The following is a 17,981-nucleotide window of genomic DNA, read 5'->3' on the forward strand; positions in this document are numbered from 1 at the left end:
CTGAAGCAAGTGGGTTTGGAGGCCATAAGAGCAGAAGCCACTTGGCAGGACCACTGACTGGTTAATAGGGACTGTCACATAACTCACAGGTGATGCTGTTTCTGTTCCCTCGGAAGTAAGGTGTGCAGGGCCGAGGTAAAAAGATGGAAAGCCTCTCATCTCCTCCAGCCTTGACAGTTTAGTCTCTTTAAAACTCCAAATAACTTGCTTTTCTCTAAATTCTTTTTATTTCAGGGACTTAATCTTTTTTCACTTCCTGTTTTGCAAAAGCCTCACTTACAGTTCCTTGTATGATTTTCTACTGCTGGAGAAACTGTGTGAGAGGGCAGTTTTTACCCAGCAGGTTTGGGTGGGTAACTTTGTTTTAAATGTGTGGATTACCTGTATCACGTCTTGCATGCCTAGGGGAAACAATGATTTCCAGCACACCCTACGTTGAATTTTAGAGTGGAGGCAGTATTGTCACTGTTAGATACTGAAGAAAAATTTCTTTATCATAAATTTTGCCACTTTTCAGAAAACACACTCAGTAGCCTTACTGCACTGAGCTTTTTCTAGGAATGAAGCCCAGAGGGATGAAGGAAGTGGTCTCTACTCCATCACGAGTGACCAACAGGGATCAGGAATGGAATGATGCTGAAATTGCCAGAAAACTGCAAGAAGAAGAAATTTTGGTGAGCAACCTTTAATACAGAATTTTAGGTGAATTAGTGGGTTTTTTGTGAATTGAATCAATCTTGACATTATATAATAGGCATTATAGTCCTCTCTCTGTCAAGAAACTGATACCTTTTTTATGGGTGGAAATATCAAGACAATAGGAATAACGTGTCCAGTTGTACTCACCGAGTAAGCATTAGCAACAGAATTCCATATCCCTGTCTCTCCTTTATTGAGTTCTGATAATTCTCTAAGAATCCACTGTAGAATTTGATAAAAATAGACCCTGCTCTGGCTAACAAAAGTATACCAACTGATTATCATCTTCAGGGGTGTTAATCACCACTAGTTTCAAATACCAATTTATTTTTATGAAGATTTTTTTTTTAAATGGACAACACAGATTCCAATTAAATTATACTTTTTTGTATTTTCTATACCGTAGGCTACCCAAGTGGACATGAGAGCAGCTCAGGTAGCTCAGGATGAGGTGAGTTCGTGTTAGTTAATTTGTTTAGCTGATATTCTTTGGAAATATCCCAGTTTTTATCCCAATTTATCCCAATTTTCTACCTGCAACTTTGCAATCAATGATATTGACTGGACTTTGTTTAGGAAATCGCTAGACTTCTAATGGCTGAAGAAAAGAAAGCTTACAAGAAAGCCAGGGAACGGGAGAAATCATCTTTGGACAAAAGAAAGCATGACCCCGAGTGGAAGGTAGGGTCTGTCTGTTTGCTTTTAATTAGAAATACAATTAGAACTGAAATGGGGAGACGTTGTTTTAGGGTAAGCTCACAAATATATTTAGGGTATACAAATTATCTGTATTGCATATGTGAATCTGACTTGTAAAAGTCAGATTCACCATGAAAAATCATATTGAATTCTTCAAAGTAACTATGTAAAAAGTTACTGCTAAGGTCGGAAAACTCATGTCCTTCATTTTAAGACCAGCTGAGATGCAGGTAGGTGCCTCTGGCCATGAGCAATCTTAGGTTTACTATGCTTGCCTTACAGGAGAATGTAGTGTTTTCACTTGCTCTTAAATTTCCACAGTGCCCTTCTCTTCTTCTCTCAACTTTCCCTGTTTGCGTATACTGCCTTTCCTTCTTGATCATGTGCAGGTGTCTCTGTTTCCTCTGACATCACTTGACCCATGGCAGACTGACGGCCATTCTTATCACCAGCAATCATTGCATATGAAACCCTCTAGCATGAGCTTGAACTGTAAGCATCCCCTCGTTAATCAGAAATAGTAGACAGAATAGTCAGCGACTGCTGTTCATTCTCCTGTAATCTAATTGTTGTATATGGTGATTGCAAGTTTAGTTGAACAGATCTTACTCATTAGCTACTGTGTGCAAAGGACCACTCCGGACTTACAGGGAAAGACAAAGATAGATTTTCCCCAGAATAATGTGTAATGTAGAGAGGAAGATAAACTATAGACAGCTAACAGATACAAGGTCAAGCTGGCTGAAAAATGCAAAACGGAAAAGCAACAAAGGAGCGGGGGTGAGAATTCATATAGTAAAGGCTTTTAGGGAGGGAGTTTGTACTATGCTGGAAGGATGGAGCCAGGGTGTGTGTCCATGATATGGTTGATGTTTAGCACTGTTCTTCCCCTCCCCCCTTCCCTCCCTCTCTCAAACAAAATCCTCCCTTGGGTCTCTGATCCTGTCACAGTCTCAGCATATTTTGAGGAAAACAAAGACAGAGAAAGCATGATAACAGTACCTCTCTACTATTGCCTGTTGCTCAGTTACCTAGTTGTGAGTCTGAAAGCGGATGAAAATATTATTTGCATGTTAATTATTTAATTTATCTCCCTCCTGTACTCTCTTAGTAATGCATGATTTTTCCTAACAGACATATTTCATTTTGGTAGAAGGGTTCCCAAATGCTTCTGTTACGTAAATTAAACCATAAGTAGTTGACCAGGAGTTACTCAGGTTCTTTGTTAACTGTGAGGGAGTAGGTATTTTTAAAGATTGCAAATCAGGAAAGGAAGAGGGGGTAGACCACATTTCTAGCAGTATCAGGACTTCTGTCATCTCTAGATTCTGTAACTGGTGCTGGAATTGTTTCTCTCCTGGAAAAGTTGGCATGAATATGCCTTAGTTTCTGAGCTTGAAAATTACCATCCCTAAGTCAGGTGTTCAGAAATAAGCTTAAGAGCATGAAGCTAGATTCCACAGACTCTGGGGGTCCCGCCAGTTCTGTTATTGAACCAAACTTGGGTCCGCTCACCCATGTGCAGTAAAGCCACTCTACTGACATTGGGTTGTGGGGAAGGAAAGCGCAGCGTTTACTGTAAGGCCCCCTACCAGTAGTCTGGGACTGCTAGTACTCAAGAAGCCTGAACTCCCCGGTGGGTTTCAGGAGAGCATTTTTAGAAGGCCTGGGGGCTGTGTGCTCATGGTCATCAAGTAGTTAACATCTTCCATTTGGTGGGGGTTTTCACATCTGTAAAACCACTCAGGAAATGTGCACCAGATACTGTTACCTAGGTACTTCAGGGAGGAGCTAAGGCAGAGAATATGGGGGAGGGGCGTCTGTCCCTGGAAGGCGTGATAGGGTCCTGATCAGTTATAGCTCTCCTCAGCTGCTGTGCAGCTGTTCTGTTAATAATGGGTGGCCAAGCGCATCTCTATGGGGGATCGTGTTTGTGTGTGTTTAGCCCACTCATCTGGCTGTACTGAAAACCTGCAACACACTTTCATGATTATATATTTTTTTGTCTCTGAGTGGCTGTATTTAAAAATATTTTAAGTTGCTCAACTGGATGTAAGTAACCTGAAATTACTAAAGGAGAGTTTCATATCATTTAGATAATTAATAAATCTAATCTTTCTCTGTTTGTTTGCTGTTTTCTGTATGTGTGTGTGTTTTTCTTTTCTTTTTTTTCCCCATAGCCCAAGACAGCTAAATCAGCACACTCAAAGTCAAGAGAGAGTGATGAACATCACCATTCTAAGAATGACAGGCCAGCACGGTAAGATGACACCTGAAAAAGGGAGTGAGGAACTTGATCTTGGGGTGAGTAAGGAGATGTTGGCTGCCTGAAAAGAGTGTTTGTTCCTTGGAAAGGAGATCCAGAAATCTGCAGTTGTAAGGTGGTATCAAGTCTTGCAGGGTTATTTTCAAGCTTTGTTTTCAGTTTTAAATTGGGTTGAACGAGGCAAATCAGGAAGACGGAGAATTTTACAGAAGCTGGGGTATAGAAGGAAAGATGTACTTTTGGTTAGGACCAAGTTCTTGTCTCTGGAGTCACTGAATTGACTGCCCTCAGCTAGGAAGGGATGAGATTAACCATTTTCCTAAGTAAAATCTCAGGTTTTAAATTTTTTCTGAGTTTCATGGTCACATTAGTGTGTGCATGACATTTACATACACCTAAATTCATTTCTCTGTGAGTCTCAACGTCCTAGGCAAATACTCATTTGAGTCATTGCAGATTGTTCTAAATCCCACTAGATCAAATAGCTGTGGCTATGCTATGTATACTTTCTGACTTCTCTCAAGCAGTCCTGGGTCATGGTTATGGAACGTCTGCTGTTTTTCCACTGCAGGTTCTCAACATTTAAGTCTCTGGGGAAGCAACCTTTATTTTTTCTTTATTTCTTTCTGTTGATTTTCAAAGGGAAATTGATTGGAAGAGGAAGAGAGAGCGTTAAATAGAAAAAGACAAAAGTAACACTAAATCTAATATTTTGAAAACTCTAAATTATTGAAACTTTGTATTTTGGTCCTGATTATTAATAATATATTCATTAATTTTTTTTTTTTTTTTTTTTTTTTGCGGTACGCGGGCCTCTCACTGTTGTGGCCTCTCCCGCTGCGGAGCACAGGCTCCAGACGCACAGGCCCAGCAGCCATGGCTCACGGGCCCAGCCGCTCTGCGGCATGTGGGATCCTCCCGGACCGGGGCACGAACCCGTGTCCTCTGCATCGGCAGGCGGACTCTCAACCACTGCGCCACCAGGGAAGCCCTTCATTAATTATTAAAACAAAAATTTTATCACACTGAAAAGTATACACTGTTGTTGCCACTCATTGCTCACATTTAAACTACGAGACTTGTTTCCTTGAAGAGAATATAGTGTCCTTAAAATGCCATACTCTACTTTTAAATCCATGGGCTTTCAGAAGATAAATACGTTTCAGAAAATTATATCAGGTTGTAAAGCTTTTAGGGCAACAGTAGTGTAGTTTGTCTAATTGTATAAAATTGGTTCCTCTTCCAGCTTTTAGTTATGCACATGCCAAATGCCTTTTAAAGCAAATTTTAGAACTACATACTTCAGCTTTATTTACATCCCTGCAACAGCCAAGGAAAATAAGAAGTAACTAAACTGTTCTCAGTAGGTAAATAGGTGTGGCATATTATGCTTTTTTTAATGAAGGGAATTAAAATCATCTTTAGAGTTAGTAATTTTGCAGTCTTCGAAGTCCTTGGGCCTTTTAGAACACCTTGGCACCTTGGGCTTTTTTAGAATAACTTTGACAGCCTATGATAGAACAGTCTGGAATGTCTATTTAAAGGATTTATTAAAGTTGAAAACAAGTTTCTGGAATGTAATAGGTACTCTTTAAAATATTTGATGTATTTGATTATGAATAATCAAATGATCCTGTGTTAAAAATGGCTATTGTAAATGAGTGAGAAGTGGCCTATGACTAATAGAACTGAATTGAATTAAGAGGAATGTTTGTCTTTAAATAGCTTTTGCAGAAAGACTATATATGGCAAAACAAAAATGAATAAGAATTTTATGAAACCTATATTTTCATAGTTAAAACTTAAAGCCTATTATCTTATTATAGGTATCTTATACAACTAATATCAGAAGGTATGCTTTCTGGTTAGAGTCTGCGGTTTCCTCTTTCATATTTAATCATGGTGGAAGTTGAGTTATCCATTTGTACAGAAAGAGATGGTTTCAAGGGTTGAGAAACATGGAGCTTGCTAGTTCAAGACGTTTACTTAAGTGTAACAGTCATGGTTAAAAGTCATTTGCATTGTCTATTATAAGATTTCTAGTCTAAAAAAATAGAGAACCAGTAGGCAATCTGAGTTAATTCCAATTCTTTGTAATTGGAAAAAGTTTCAACCCAAGTTCCAAATTGTTTTAACTCTAGGATTGTATATTAATAATACTACTTGGTATTTTAGTTTTGCATTTTTCCCTTAGAAAAACTTAAGGATTTTATAAATCTCATTTAGTTCCTACAGTATTCTTATGAATATGAAATATATTTGTCTCCCTTTCCTCATTTATCAAGTATTTATTGAGCACCCTAATAAATTGTCCAGAGCTAAAGTAAGCAGCAGTCAAAAAAAGTTGTTTCCTGCTCTTATGAAATTTATAACCTAAACAGATAATTATACAAATAACTATTATGATTGTGTTAAATGCTAAGGATGAAAAATACAGGTTGTTAGCAGAGCATAAGGAGACACTTAAACTAGTCTAGGTGTCTAGGCGGGCTTCTTAAAGAAATGAATTTTGAGTGAATTCTGAAGCATATTTGGCTTTATCACTATTAGCTTAAAGATACAAATCATTTCATACGAGCAGTTGGAAACAAGTAATCCTAATACATCAAAAACTGTAGAACAAACTATTAGTTAACAGGATTTTTCCAACTTTGGATATGAATACCCTTAACTGAAGTAACTGTCTCCAGTGTAACAAATAGTTTGGTAGGACCCCTGGAAGCAGTAAGGCAAGATTTGTTCTCCGTGTAATCAAATATTGAACAAAACAGCACACCAAGAGAACTGAGGGCATTCTAGATTCGTTTGTTTATCCTTATAGGGGGGATCCTAGAGAACTCGTTGGTGTCCTATACTTTGTTTCACTCTTTAGCATCCCTTTCCTTGATGATGAGTTGATGGTGAGGCAATAAACATAGAGTTTATTGTTTTTGTTTTTTTGCGGTACGTGGGCCTCTCACCACTGTGGCCTCTCCCGTTGCGGAGCACAGGCTCTGGACGCGCAGGCTCAGCAGCCATGGCTCACGGGCCCAGCCGCTCCGCGGCATGTAGGATCCTCCCGGACCAGGGCACGAACCCGTGTCCCCTTCATCGGCAGGCGGACTCTCAACCACTGCGCCACCAGGGAAGCCCAACATAGAGTTTTTTTGACAGTACCAGTTGGCTTGTGTTTCTCCAGTTTCCAGTCACCTAATGAGGGTATTAAAAAGAGTACAAAATAGAGCCTGCCACCCTGATTACCAATCCTGTTTTCTTGAGCCTAAGTTACTTCTTTAATTAACTTTCTTAATTCTGGAGTCAGATTGCTTTGTGTCAGCTGTCCCTGCCAAGTGTTATGTTACTTTTTAAAGGCGAATGTTATAAATATCCATGAATAATGAAAGGAAAACACTGATTTGATTTCTAATATTTGTAAACAAATGGTTCAAAAAGAAAAACAAGAAAAATGCCACGTTATTTGTTACACTCATATTTATCATATGTGTATAAAAATGTAAGAAAGTATAAAAACATATGCCACGTACCATTTGAAAGTATAAGGAGTATGTGTGCTTGTGTGTATGTGTGTGTGTGTTTGTATAATCTTGAATGCAGATAATGCTAATGATAAAAATACACACCTATGTAGCAGAGCATAGTATAGTAGTTAAGAGCACTGGTTTTGAAGTCCAGTTGAGTTTGAGCCCTGGCTCTACCACTAACCAACTGTGTGAACTTAGATCGCTTACCTGATCTAACCTAATCTAACTCTAAAATATGTGGATGATAGCTACCATGCAAACTCATTCTGAAAGTTGAGATTGTCTCTGCAGAGCCCATAGCATAGCCCTCAATATATATACACATTTACATCCGATGCTGACCTCTTCCAGACACTGACTACCCAGGGAGATACCTACTGCTTGGGTCAGGGTGAGAAATTTGAACACTTGTCCTCATTCTTATATGACAGAACCCATTATACCCAAACCGACCATAACTTTCCAAACTTCAAAATATTTATGCTTTCCATATTGCATATATAATTACACGACGCATCCTACAACGTGGCTGTATATTTGGCAGGTCTTAACCTCATCTGGTTCCATGCTTTAACACAAATGTTGAGCACACGTTTAGGAAACAACAACGAAAAAAAGGGAGAGATTTTGTTCTATCTTTATCAGTGCCAAATGTCTGTAAAAATCTATGTTATATAAGTAAAATAATACAAAGTTTGGAGTATTAAAAGTTTCCCAATTTATTTTTACAGTTTGTCTTGTTTTGACATGAAAAGTTGCACATGTAATTGGTATTACTGCCCTTTCCTTCTCTAAGTTCTACTCTGCCACCTAGTGGTGTAAGGAACTTTGCTCTAAATTTTCTGTGTTGGCCAGCATCCCCTCTCTGTCCTCCCTTCTTACCTGCCTCCCTCTCTCCCTTAATTACTTTCTTCCCTTCTATCCTTTCCTTTCTTTCTCTTTTTCTTCGTAATACCTACCAAAACAAAGTATACTTCTCATTAGTGGCAGTGATAACATTAATCTTTGTTTCTCTAGCCCTTAGCACAATGCCTCACACATATTAGGTGTTCAGAAAATATTTGTTTTCATTGAATTATGGGCATCAGAACAAAGGAACAGTAAGATTAAATAATTTATCCAAGGTCATGTAACTGGCCAGGAACTAACATGAGGATTCTAAAATATTCTGGCTTTGTATTTCTACTGAAAATGTCTTTGCCAAGAGATCCAGTGAGAGGTGGAATTGTTGTCATTACTCCTTAGAGTATCTCTTTAAATTCTAACTTCTTTTCAGGCCACTACCACCTACCATGACAGAGGCTGAGGATTTGGATTACACTCATTTTACAAACCAGCATAATTCCACACGTCATTTCTCAAAGTCAGAGTCTTCTCATAAAGGTAATAAAAATATATATGGTCAGGTTTCAGATCCGTTTTAATAATCCTCATGCTGTGGTGGAAAAGCCAGATGCTGTCTTATAGATCACTAGAGTGGAAAAATAAGTTATTCTTCCTCTTGGAAGATCATTGTAATAGTCTTCATTTTTTGGAAAACAAACAAAAATGATTAAAAAACAGAAAGCAAACACCTTAAGCTGAATACAGGACTTTTCTATGTACAGTTAGTCGACGCTTGAACAACACAGGTTTGAACTGCACAGGGGTTCATTTATACATGGATTTTTTTCAGTAATAAATATTACAGTACTACACCATCCATACTGGCTGAGTCTGCAGATGTGTATACAGAGGGCCAACTATAAATTATGCACGGATTTTCAACTGTGCAGAGAATCAGCACCCCTAAACCCCACATGGTTCAAGGGTCCGGAGAGAGTTCGTTCATAGCTTTTATCAGATTCTTAAAGGGAGACTGTGTCCCGCATCTAGATCTACTGGGCTTTTCCTGTCTTGGCTCTTGTTTCTCATCTGCCCATGATTCTCTTAATTAGATTAAAATACGCACATACATACACACATCACACAAAACACATCACATGGAAGAAAAATGGGACAAAGAAAATGAGAAAAAAATATGAGATCTAAGTTGGACCAGATCTTTAAAATGAAAGGAATAATCGTGTCTAGTTCCTCTACTAACCGTATGCGTTCCCTTAGATGTATTTTTATGACAGCCATAAAATGAGTGAGGAAAATGTAGTTTCTCATATTAATTTGCTCATCTAAAAATGGAGGTGATTTTAATGGTATCAGCATGGTCAGGATTATATGAGTAAAATATATGAAAGCAGATTGCAACAGACTTTACAAAGATTAGGTCTTATCAATTGATGTTTGGTTTTTTTTACGGTTTTTGAAGATTTATTAGGTGATGTTTTCATTATCCTTTCCCAAATCTAATGATTGCCTTCCCAAACTTACTTAAATTTTCTTTTCTGAGGTGATTACAAGATACCATTGCACAGGTGCAACTCTAGACTAATTAAATTAGAATTTCCGGGGGCAGGTTTTGCCAGACATTTGTATTTTTTTAAAAGCTCTCCTTCTCCTGCTTCCCTATCATTCTGTCATTCATCCAGTGTTGACATTAAGACAAAAAACATTACTTAAAAGATGAGATTAGTTGAATATTATCAAAACAACCCATACACTACAATTTCCATTGGTTGGTGGCCTTTTTACCATCCCTTGTTTAACTGGAGGAAGTTCATGAGGTTCTTTCTCAAATTATATACATGCATCACTTTTAGGAGGTGCCTTCCTGTCCTTGACATACATTTGATACATAATATTAAAATAACACATTGATTCTGAATGTAAATTCAACCTGGGTATCTGCAGGAGATTGGCTCCAGGACCCCCGAGGATCTCAGAATCCTCAGATACTCAAGGCCCTTGTATAAAATGGCATAGCATTTGCCATGCATCCTCCCCTAAACTGTAAATCATCTCTAGATTACTTACAATACGTAATACAGTGCGAATGCTCTGTAAATACTTGCAAACGTATGGCAAATTCAAGTTTTGCTTTTTGGAACTTTCTGGAAATTTTTTTTCTGACTATTTTCAGTCCATGGTGGATGGGGAACCTGCAGATATGGAGAGCCAATTGTATTCTTACAACCAAAAACAAACAAAATATGAACCACTTGAAATGCACATAAATATAGGTAAATTATTTTACCTGAGCAGGGAGAAAAAGTGTCTCAGAGATTTTTCCTTCATCGTTTTTCTTCTTTTTTCCTTCTCTCTCCAGGTTTCCATTATAAGCCGTAAAAACCTAGGAACCTGCCTTGAAAACGGACTCACTGTAGCAAAATTACTGGATGATACAGAATGCATTCCATGCTTATTTTTTTCTCCTATATTTTGTATTCCTCAGATTTATCCTCAAGTGTTTTTTAGACCATAAATAATTTTCATTCATTTAAAATGTTTTGGTTATTCCTGATCACGTGGGCAGTACAAGAAAATCTAGCTTCTGAATATTGGCCACCTTTATGCTGCATATGCTTCCTGGGATATAGTATCTAAGAGCTCTATAAAATGCCATTTTCGTTAGGTATGGAGTATTGATATCTAGGGAATAGGCTTTCTTTAGCAATTAGAATTTTGTGGAGATAATGATCAAAGTAACACAATGTTTGGATGCAATGCAGAATAAAAGAATATAAGAAATAGCTTTTTTTTGGTTCATTAGTGTATGATATATTAAAAGACAGAGATATTTGCTTTTTACTATTCAAGGAAAGAAAAAAATCACAACCATAAAATATTAAAAAAAAAAAAAAAAAAACCTGGAACAGTTGAAATATGTAACAGACTACCAGGACTGTAGAGGTTTTACGTATCCTTACATGCCCTCCTGAGAAGATTGGCCTAGATGTCGTTCACTAACACCGTCGCTGCCATTGCCTCCTCAATAGCAAGGCTTTCTGAAGCCTCTGCGCATTGGACTATCTATTAGTATTTACTAGCAAAAATTTAATTCTGTGAAGTTTTAACTAAAGTCTGTGCAAAATCAACTGAAAATCGAAAAACTGAAAATGAAAAATTTTGTATCCCTTCTCTTATTTTACATTTACTTATAAAGCCGAAGGGAATGGAATTGGAAAGATGTTTCTATACATGGTGCTGCCATCATTTTCTCTAGCTGTAAGATTGATCATAGCAGCATATGTTGGCAACCTCTCAAAAATATTTTGTGTGTCTGTCAAGAAGTAGATTAATTGGGCATGAAGTTGATAAAGGGGTTCTTCATCCAACTATTTGGTTCTACATATTTGTTAATGACACAGGGGCATTGGATTCCTTTTGTGCCAGACCTTTAAACCCCTCTTCAAGAAATATGGAATTTTTTTCCATCTTCTAACCTCATGGAAATGCCTCTTTTCCCATACTAGTTAGTTAACATAAGTATCAGTCATGCTATATATATAAATAATATCCTTTCAGCCTGACTTCCTGTTATTTTTCATTGTATGAATCTGACGTTTTTGGCATTTTAGTGTGATGTTTGTTTAGGAAAGAAATCTGTGGGTGACTTGAGAAAAATGGTTAATCCATTCTTTCCTGGCTTCTGTTTGCCTTATCTTTTGAGATAGTCTTTAAAGTTGGGCAATATTCAGGAAGCTTTTTAGACTAGTTTCTCAGAGCAGATTTGGGTTTTTCATTTTGAGAAAGATCTTTAGTTTCATAAAGTTTTTGGACTGTGTGAACTTAAGTAAAAGATATCTAAGAATTAAGTTTTGGGAAAATGATAATCTAGAAAGAAACAAAACCCTTAAGGATGTAGTCATTTCAGAAAATTGGGGAAAGGAAGAATAACAGGACTTTGAATGTCCAGGATGAAATGAATGAGAAAAAGTCTTTATTTAAATAGGCAAGGGCAGACCAAACGGAGACCCTAGCCTTAAATCAAATTCCAGAGGGTGGTTTCAATATCCAAAGTTTAGGTACTGTTGATTTACAGTAATGCTATATTTTTCTTGGTCTGCCCTGTGATTTTGCTTCATGTTTTAAAAAGTTTTTTATGGTAGCTTTAAAGAAAAAAAAACAGTATATTTTTACTTGAAAATCAGGCAAATGGGCAACATTTGCCATATTTTTATTTTATAAATGTTTATTTTTCTATCTCATACAATGATCAGTTCTTCTTTTCAAATTCTACGTTTCTCTTGCCTCTCATGTATTACTTCATCCAGTCGTATTTATTATTGTAAAATGCTAACTGGATATATTTTACTCAAAACAAATGTCAGGTGAGTTAACACGTGACCAGGATGTTAGTGTTTCAGCTGTCTTAGTGAGTGACCAAAGGTGGTATTTCCCTCGTGACACACAAATTCAGCATCTGTATTGAAAATTTGTGTTTTTTTTTAAGGTTTTTAAAAGATTAGAATTTTTAAATATTTTAATTTAATTTAATTTTTTGTGTAAAGCAAACACGTTAAGGAGTATCAGAATAACTCTTTCCCTGTGAGTAAGGAGACAGATCAAATTCAACCAGTCGAATTCCTCTTACTCTCATTCAAATAGTGTAATTGTTATCTTTGAGACTATAGAAGCAACTAACAATTGTATTTTAAGAAACTGCCAGGCATTCTTCACTGTGTTCTCTGCTTTTCACTTTGTCATTTTTATATAAATATGGAAGCATTTATTTTGTTTCTGTTCCTACTGCTGGAACACATGCAGTTTAATTTTTAAGCCCACAATGTATTATGCTTTAATGTTGTGATGTAAACTAATACTTCTGGCCTTTAGAAAATCTCTCTGTTTCCATACCTCTGTTCTGTGGAGACCAGGTCTCATTAACATCAGTATCACTGAATGAGCACAGTGCGTTGCGGAACCTTATCATAAGGCTACTGGACATGCACACCCCATTGCCGCAACCTAACTTTTTGTAAGTCATCGCCTGGAAGCAAGGTTAGATAAGGGTAAGATTAAATGTTCTGAGTTGAAAATAATGTGACTCTACTGTCTAACCATTGTTAGACATAATTTTATTGGGAGACTGGACGGTTGCTACACATGCTTTAAAATAACACTGCAATTTTTAGAAGGTGACTTTGCATACAAACTCTTGGACTTACTATTTCCCAAGTGACTTTACAACAACCAGCAGCAGACTAATGAACTGCAGGAAAGACTATATGGTTTTTGATCATAGAGAAACATCTAAATTAGAAAAGATACGGATAGATGCTCCCAGGAGGAAAACCTTTTTAGAATGGCAGTGGCCACTTGGATCTAGATCAACATATTCCATAATGCGTGAACTTGGGCCTGTGTTCCACTGGACTCACGAGGAAATTAGGAACCAGACCTGTTTTCCCCTTTTCTTCTGTACTGTGGCCCACAGTGGGACTGGACCATGAATAAATCCGTTGCAGACATTGTCCGTACCTTTTGCACAATCCTGGGACTTTTCAGTATAAAACTGATTAACTTTCAACTGATTATTATTTTTCTTTACTACTGTCAAATGTTCTCTGAATTTTGTCTTGTGCCAGATTGCTGTTTGGAAACACCTGGTATAATATGGTGCATTTAGTTTACCACATAAGTGGTTAACACTCTAGGGCCTTGATTTTTAATGAGTGTTGTCTTTATATAAAAATCACATTGGGGAGTACCAAGATTATTCCTTTATTCAGTGATGATCTCCTTGAAAGATAACTGTGGTGATTGGCTGTAATATGCTCAGCCACATAAAGACGTAAGACCCCTGTGTAAGCAGCTTTCTGAAGGACTGAGAACAAGATAGAACTTGCACTCAAAGGCTTTTTTCCCTTTTGGGAAAGCACTATTTGTGTTGGGGACGTTAATACGGAAAAGGGAATCCTTCAGGTAGATTTCACTGTTACATAGTGTGCTATATTCTGATAATACTGGCTTTTTAGAAACAAGCATACAGAAATCAAAACCTGCTCTTTGAGCGAAAAGGAAAAGAAACAAAGACAAAAACACTTTTGGAGTACTTTGTCCATTGCTTACTGCTTGGAGTCAGAGAAAAGTTAGATAAAATGATCCCATTTTTCCTCCTATCTGGTGGTGCCTGTGAGTCTTAAAGCCATAACTGCTTATCTTACTGGTGATAGGATCCTTTTTTTCTCCCTAGTCCGTAGTAGGTCATCTGGGCAGGGAGAAGCAAACTGGAGACTGGCCTGATAATGCTGCACGGGGCGCCCAGTGTCACCCAGAGTTCTCTGGGAAGAGTCTCTTTTATCCCTGAGGATACATAAGACTGTTAAAGGGAAGAGTTGAGGCTGTTGTTACTCTTGCCATTTAACTCTCATTAGAAATGCTGAATTTATTTCTAGAGAAATCAAGAAGGAAAGGGTAAAGTAGGAAATCCTCACTTCTACAGTCACTTTTCTTAGGAGACCTGCACTGTATGCCAGCAATGTCTGTGAGGAGCAGTATTGCCTTAAATTAGTTTGATTCTGACCAAGGTCAGTGTACTGTATTTCCTATATGTGAACGACTGTCAACTCTCCATTGAGATATAAAATTCACAGGTGAGCCCCAGACATCTTCATCATCAGAAGCTTTGGACATCCTCACACCAAGCTGTGAGTGACGTCCACACTGATAGGTATGTCATTCCATTTCAAATCGCCTCTCCATCTGTGAATGAGCAGTGGCATGACCAAGAAGGCTGGTAGTAGGCGAGAGAGAATTTCCTGACCGGATTCTTCAGGTGATCACTTCCTAAATAATTGAGAGTTGACTGTCCTCCTTTTTTATGGCTACTGTGTAGAAGATATTTCCAAAGGTTCTCTTATGCAGTGTGAAGTCATTACGTTTTGTAAGAATTTCACCAACACTCTTATGTATTAAAATGCATACATTAACAAAGAAAGAAAACCAAACAAAACAGAGACATTTACTCAAATGGGAGATTTGTTGATATGAAGAGTGTTTGTATTTTATTACTTTTAAGAGAAAATCAATCTGAAACTTTTGCTATGGTAGGGGAGACATCAGAATGTGTTTTAGGGTTGTATTTGATGCTACGGACTAACACAATCATCTAAGTAATCATGTTGATTTGTGGAAATGTCTGGTCCTAAAAATCATTCTCTTTGCCCTTAAATATGTGTGAACACTGCCTAGATATATGTTCCTAATAGACTTAAATGTTTTTGTGTATTCTCAGCAAACTAGAAAATGTTTCTCTCATCTTGAGTAACTTTTTCATAGCATAAGGCATTTCAGATAAGAACAGAACTAATTGTGTAACTTAGTGCCCCATGATTCATTGCTGAGTTTCATATAGAAAGAATGGAAGAATTGAAAGACAGGGGTCAAGTGACATTTCCTTCACAAAAGAGCAAGGATTAAGGACAGCAAAGAGAAGACAGTTGAGAGAATATACTATTACACATCATACATATACTTAGGATAAATTTTTGTTGCACTGAGTTTCAGACCATAATTGCTAAAAGAGTTTCTAACTCTTTCTAAATTTAGTGAGAGGGTTTTTGATATCAGAATTTCTAAAATTTCTTATTGAATTAGCCTCTGAAATCCCCATAGGCTATACCTTCAGCTTTGTCATAGACTGGAAGCCAAATGCCCTTTCTCAGATATAGCTATATTTTTCACCTGCCTCTTAAAGGCAACCCAATACTTAGTTCATGAAGTATTATGATAGCATATAAAAATGATGTTCCAAAATGAGAATTCTCTGTAATGCGGTTTTCCTTAAGAAGAATCCATCCCAACACTATTGTATTTTGAAAGGTGCCGAATTATAAAGTATAGGAGTTTGTTCATGTAAATCAAGTTGCTCAGGACATTTGAGGTGGTGCTGTCATTTGTCTCAAAATTTGGAAAAGTATCCTCTTGCAAGAGGTAACTGCACAGTGCCCAGAGGTTTTGGATGCTTTGGTAAGAAAGCCCTTTGACATTTGGAAAGTAGATGTTTAAAAAACAAGTGAGATGTTATCTCAAGTGCTCATCAGTTTGTAGCCAAGCCCGGGAGGGAAAGGCAGCTTTGAAATAGTTACTTCATGGAACTGAACAGAACCTTAATGGAATAGAGTTGCCAGTCTGAGGACAGAAAACGAGGAGGCCACCTCAAATCACATGCCTATCTAGAGATTAAGTGAAACTGTGAGGGACACTGGATGCCTTAAGGTGACTGATGTTGGGTACCAGTGGGTATGTGTGCACGCTTCTGGAAGAAGTTGATGGAAACAGTCTGTTTCAATCCACCTTCATACAGCACAGGTTTCTGCTCATGACCTCATTGGGGAAAGTGAAAAATGTGGTGCTGGAGACGTTCTTTTGTCTTGGGCGGCTGAGGTGCTAACGTCATTCAGAATCCAGTGCTCAAGGCTCCCTTCAGTGCCAGTTATACATCTTCATTCATTCATCTATGCAAGCTTGTGTTTCAGTGGTTTGTTTTTTACACCTTGTGACCCATTGGATTCTTTCAATATCAGGTTTAACATTGATATTATGAATCATTTTTAAACCAAAGTATTGTATAAGTCCGTGTGCTTGTTTTCCTGAACGGATGGAGGCAAACACCAATCTTGTCCTTTTCTCTTAATACAGTCATCCATTTATTACGTTAATGGTCTCTGTCTCATGTTTTCTTTACCACATTCAAGGACTTGGGAAGATCTGGGAATATTCATTTGTTTTTTCTTCTTTACAAAGTTAACCCGAATGTATCTTTGTTTAATAACAGTAGCTTTTTATCTTATTCTGGTTACTGTAACCATGTACAACACTATACTTCCTAGTACATTAACATTCTCAACAAGTACTCCCAAGTCCAAATCCGTTAGGAAAAAAAAAAAAAATCCGTTAGAGAAGTGGCTTTGTTTTGTGTGTGGTGATTGGTGGCTTGGTTGATGTATTTGAAAGAAAAACAGGTAAGTGGATGTTCACACAATAATCCGAATGATCAAAGGCTCCGTGAGACCAAAAACCAAGTCTGCACTGCACATGCAGTCCATGGATGTTAAAAATAGACATTAATAATAATCAGCATTTAACATTTTACCTTTATGAGGTGTTTCTTTATCTAATTTTCTTTACTAGACTAATCATGATGAGGAAACTGATTCTGCAGAAATGTAGCAGGTTACTTAAAAATAAGATACGGGCTTCCCTGGTGGCGCAGTGGTTGAGAGTCCGGCTGCCGATGCAGGGGACACAGGTTCGTGCCCCGGTCCGGGAGGATCCCGCGTGTCGCGGAGCGGCTGGGCCCGTGAGCCATGGCCACTGGGCCTGCGCGTCCGGAGCCTGTGCTCCGCAACGGGAGGGGCCCCAGCGGTGAGAGGCCCGTGTACCGCAAAAAAACAAAAACAAAAACAAACAAAAAAAAACCCCTCATAACAAAAATAAGATACTATTTTCAATGACTGTTAAACTGATTTTTAAAGAGGTAACTAGTGGGTTGGCCACAAACTTCGTTCGGGGTTTTCATGGCGCTACGGAAAAACCTGAATGAACTTTTTGGCCAACCCAATATTTAGTTTCCTTCGGCCGGACTCAAGACCTCACTTCCTTCTCTGGCAAATATTACGGGGAATCTAAGTGATCTCAGTTATACATCTATACTGTTGTGAAAAGGTGTTAAGGAAACCTAATCCAAAATTGGAGTTGGGAAGCCACGAAGGGAGGGCTGTCGCACGTGCCACGCGTTACAGCTTGTATAGTTCAGCAGGAAGGAGGAAGAGATCCTCTCTCACCTGGCAACAGTAAGCTGCCCTAATCTTCAGCCAATGAGAAGCCGCCACCACTTCAAAATCTCATTCTCCTCCAGTGAACTTTGGTTCAAAACAACCCCTCCCCATTTGTTCTCCAGACTTGCTTATGTTTCA

The 17,981-nt window shown here is 38.0% G+C and overlaps 1 protein-coding gene across 2 annotated transcripts in view; it reads left to right on the forward strand.

Moving 5' to 3' along the window:
* CCDC50 (coiled-coil domain containing 50) overlaps positions 1 to 16,703 on the forward strand; it is a 65,986-nt gene extending 49,283 nt beyond the window's left edge. For both annotated transcript variants that reach the window (XM_082654453.1, XM_082654454.1), the window contains 6 exons: positions 559 to 674; positions 1,106 to 1,150; positions 1,276 to 1,380; positions 3,579 to 3,658; positions 8,462 to 8,568; positions 10,388 to 16,703. In XM_082654453.1, coding sequence (XP_082510579.1) covers positions 559 to 674; positions 1,106 to 1,150; positions 1,276 to 1,380; positions 3,579 to 3,658; positions 8,462 to 8,568; positions 10,388 to 10,407 — 473 coding nt within the window. In that variant the 3' untranslated portion in view covers positions 10,408 to 16,703. The remainder of the gene's footprint in view (positions 1 to 558; positions 675 to 1,105; positions 1,151 to 1,275; positions 1,381 to 3,578; positions 3,659 to 8,461; positions 8,569 to 10,387) is intronic.
* Positions 16,704 to 17,981: the final 1,278 nt, after the last annotated feature.

The sequence above is a fragment of the Grampus griseus genome (assembly GCF_964374135.1).
Source record: "Grampus griseus genome assembly, chromosome: 5".
Lineage (NCBI taxonomy): Eukaryota > Metazoa > Chordata > Mammalia > Artiodactyla > Delphinidae > Grampus > Grampus griseus.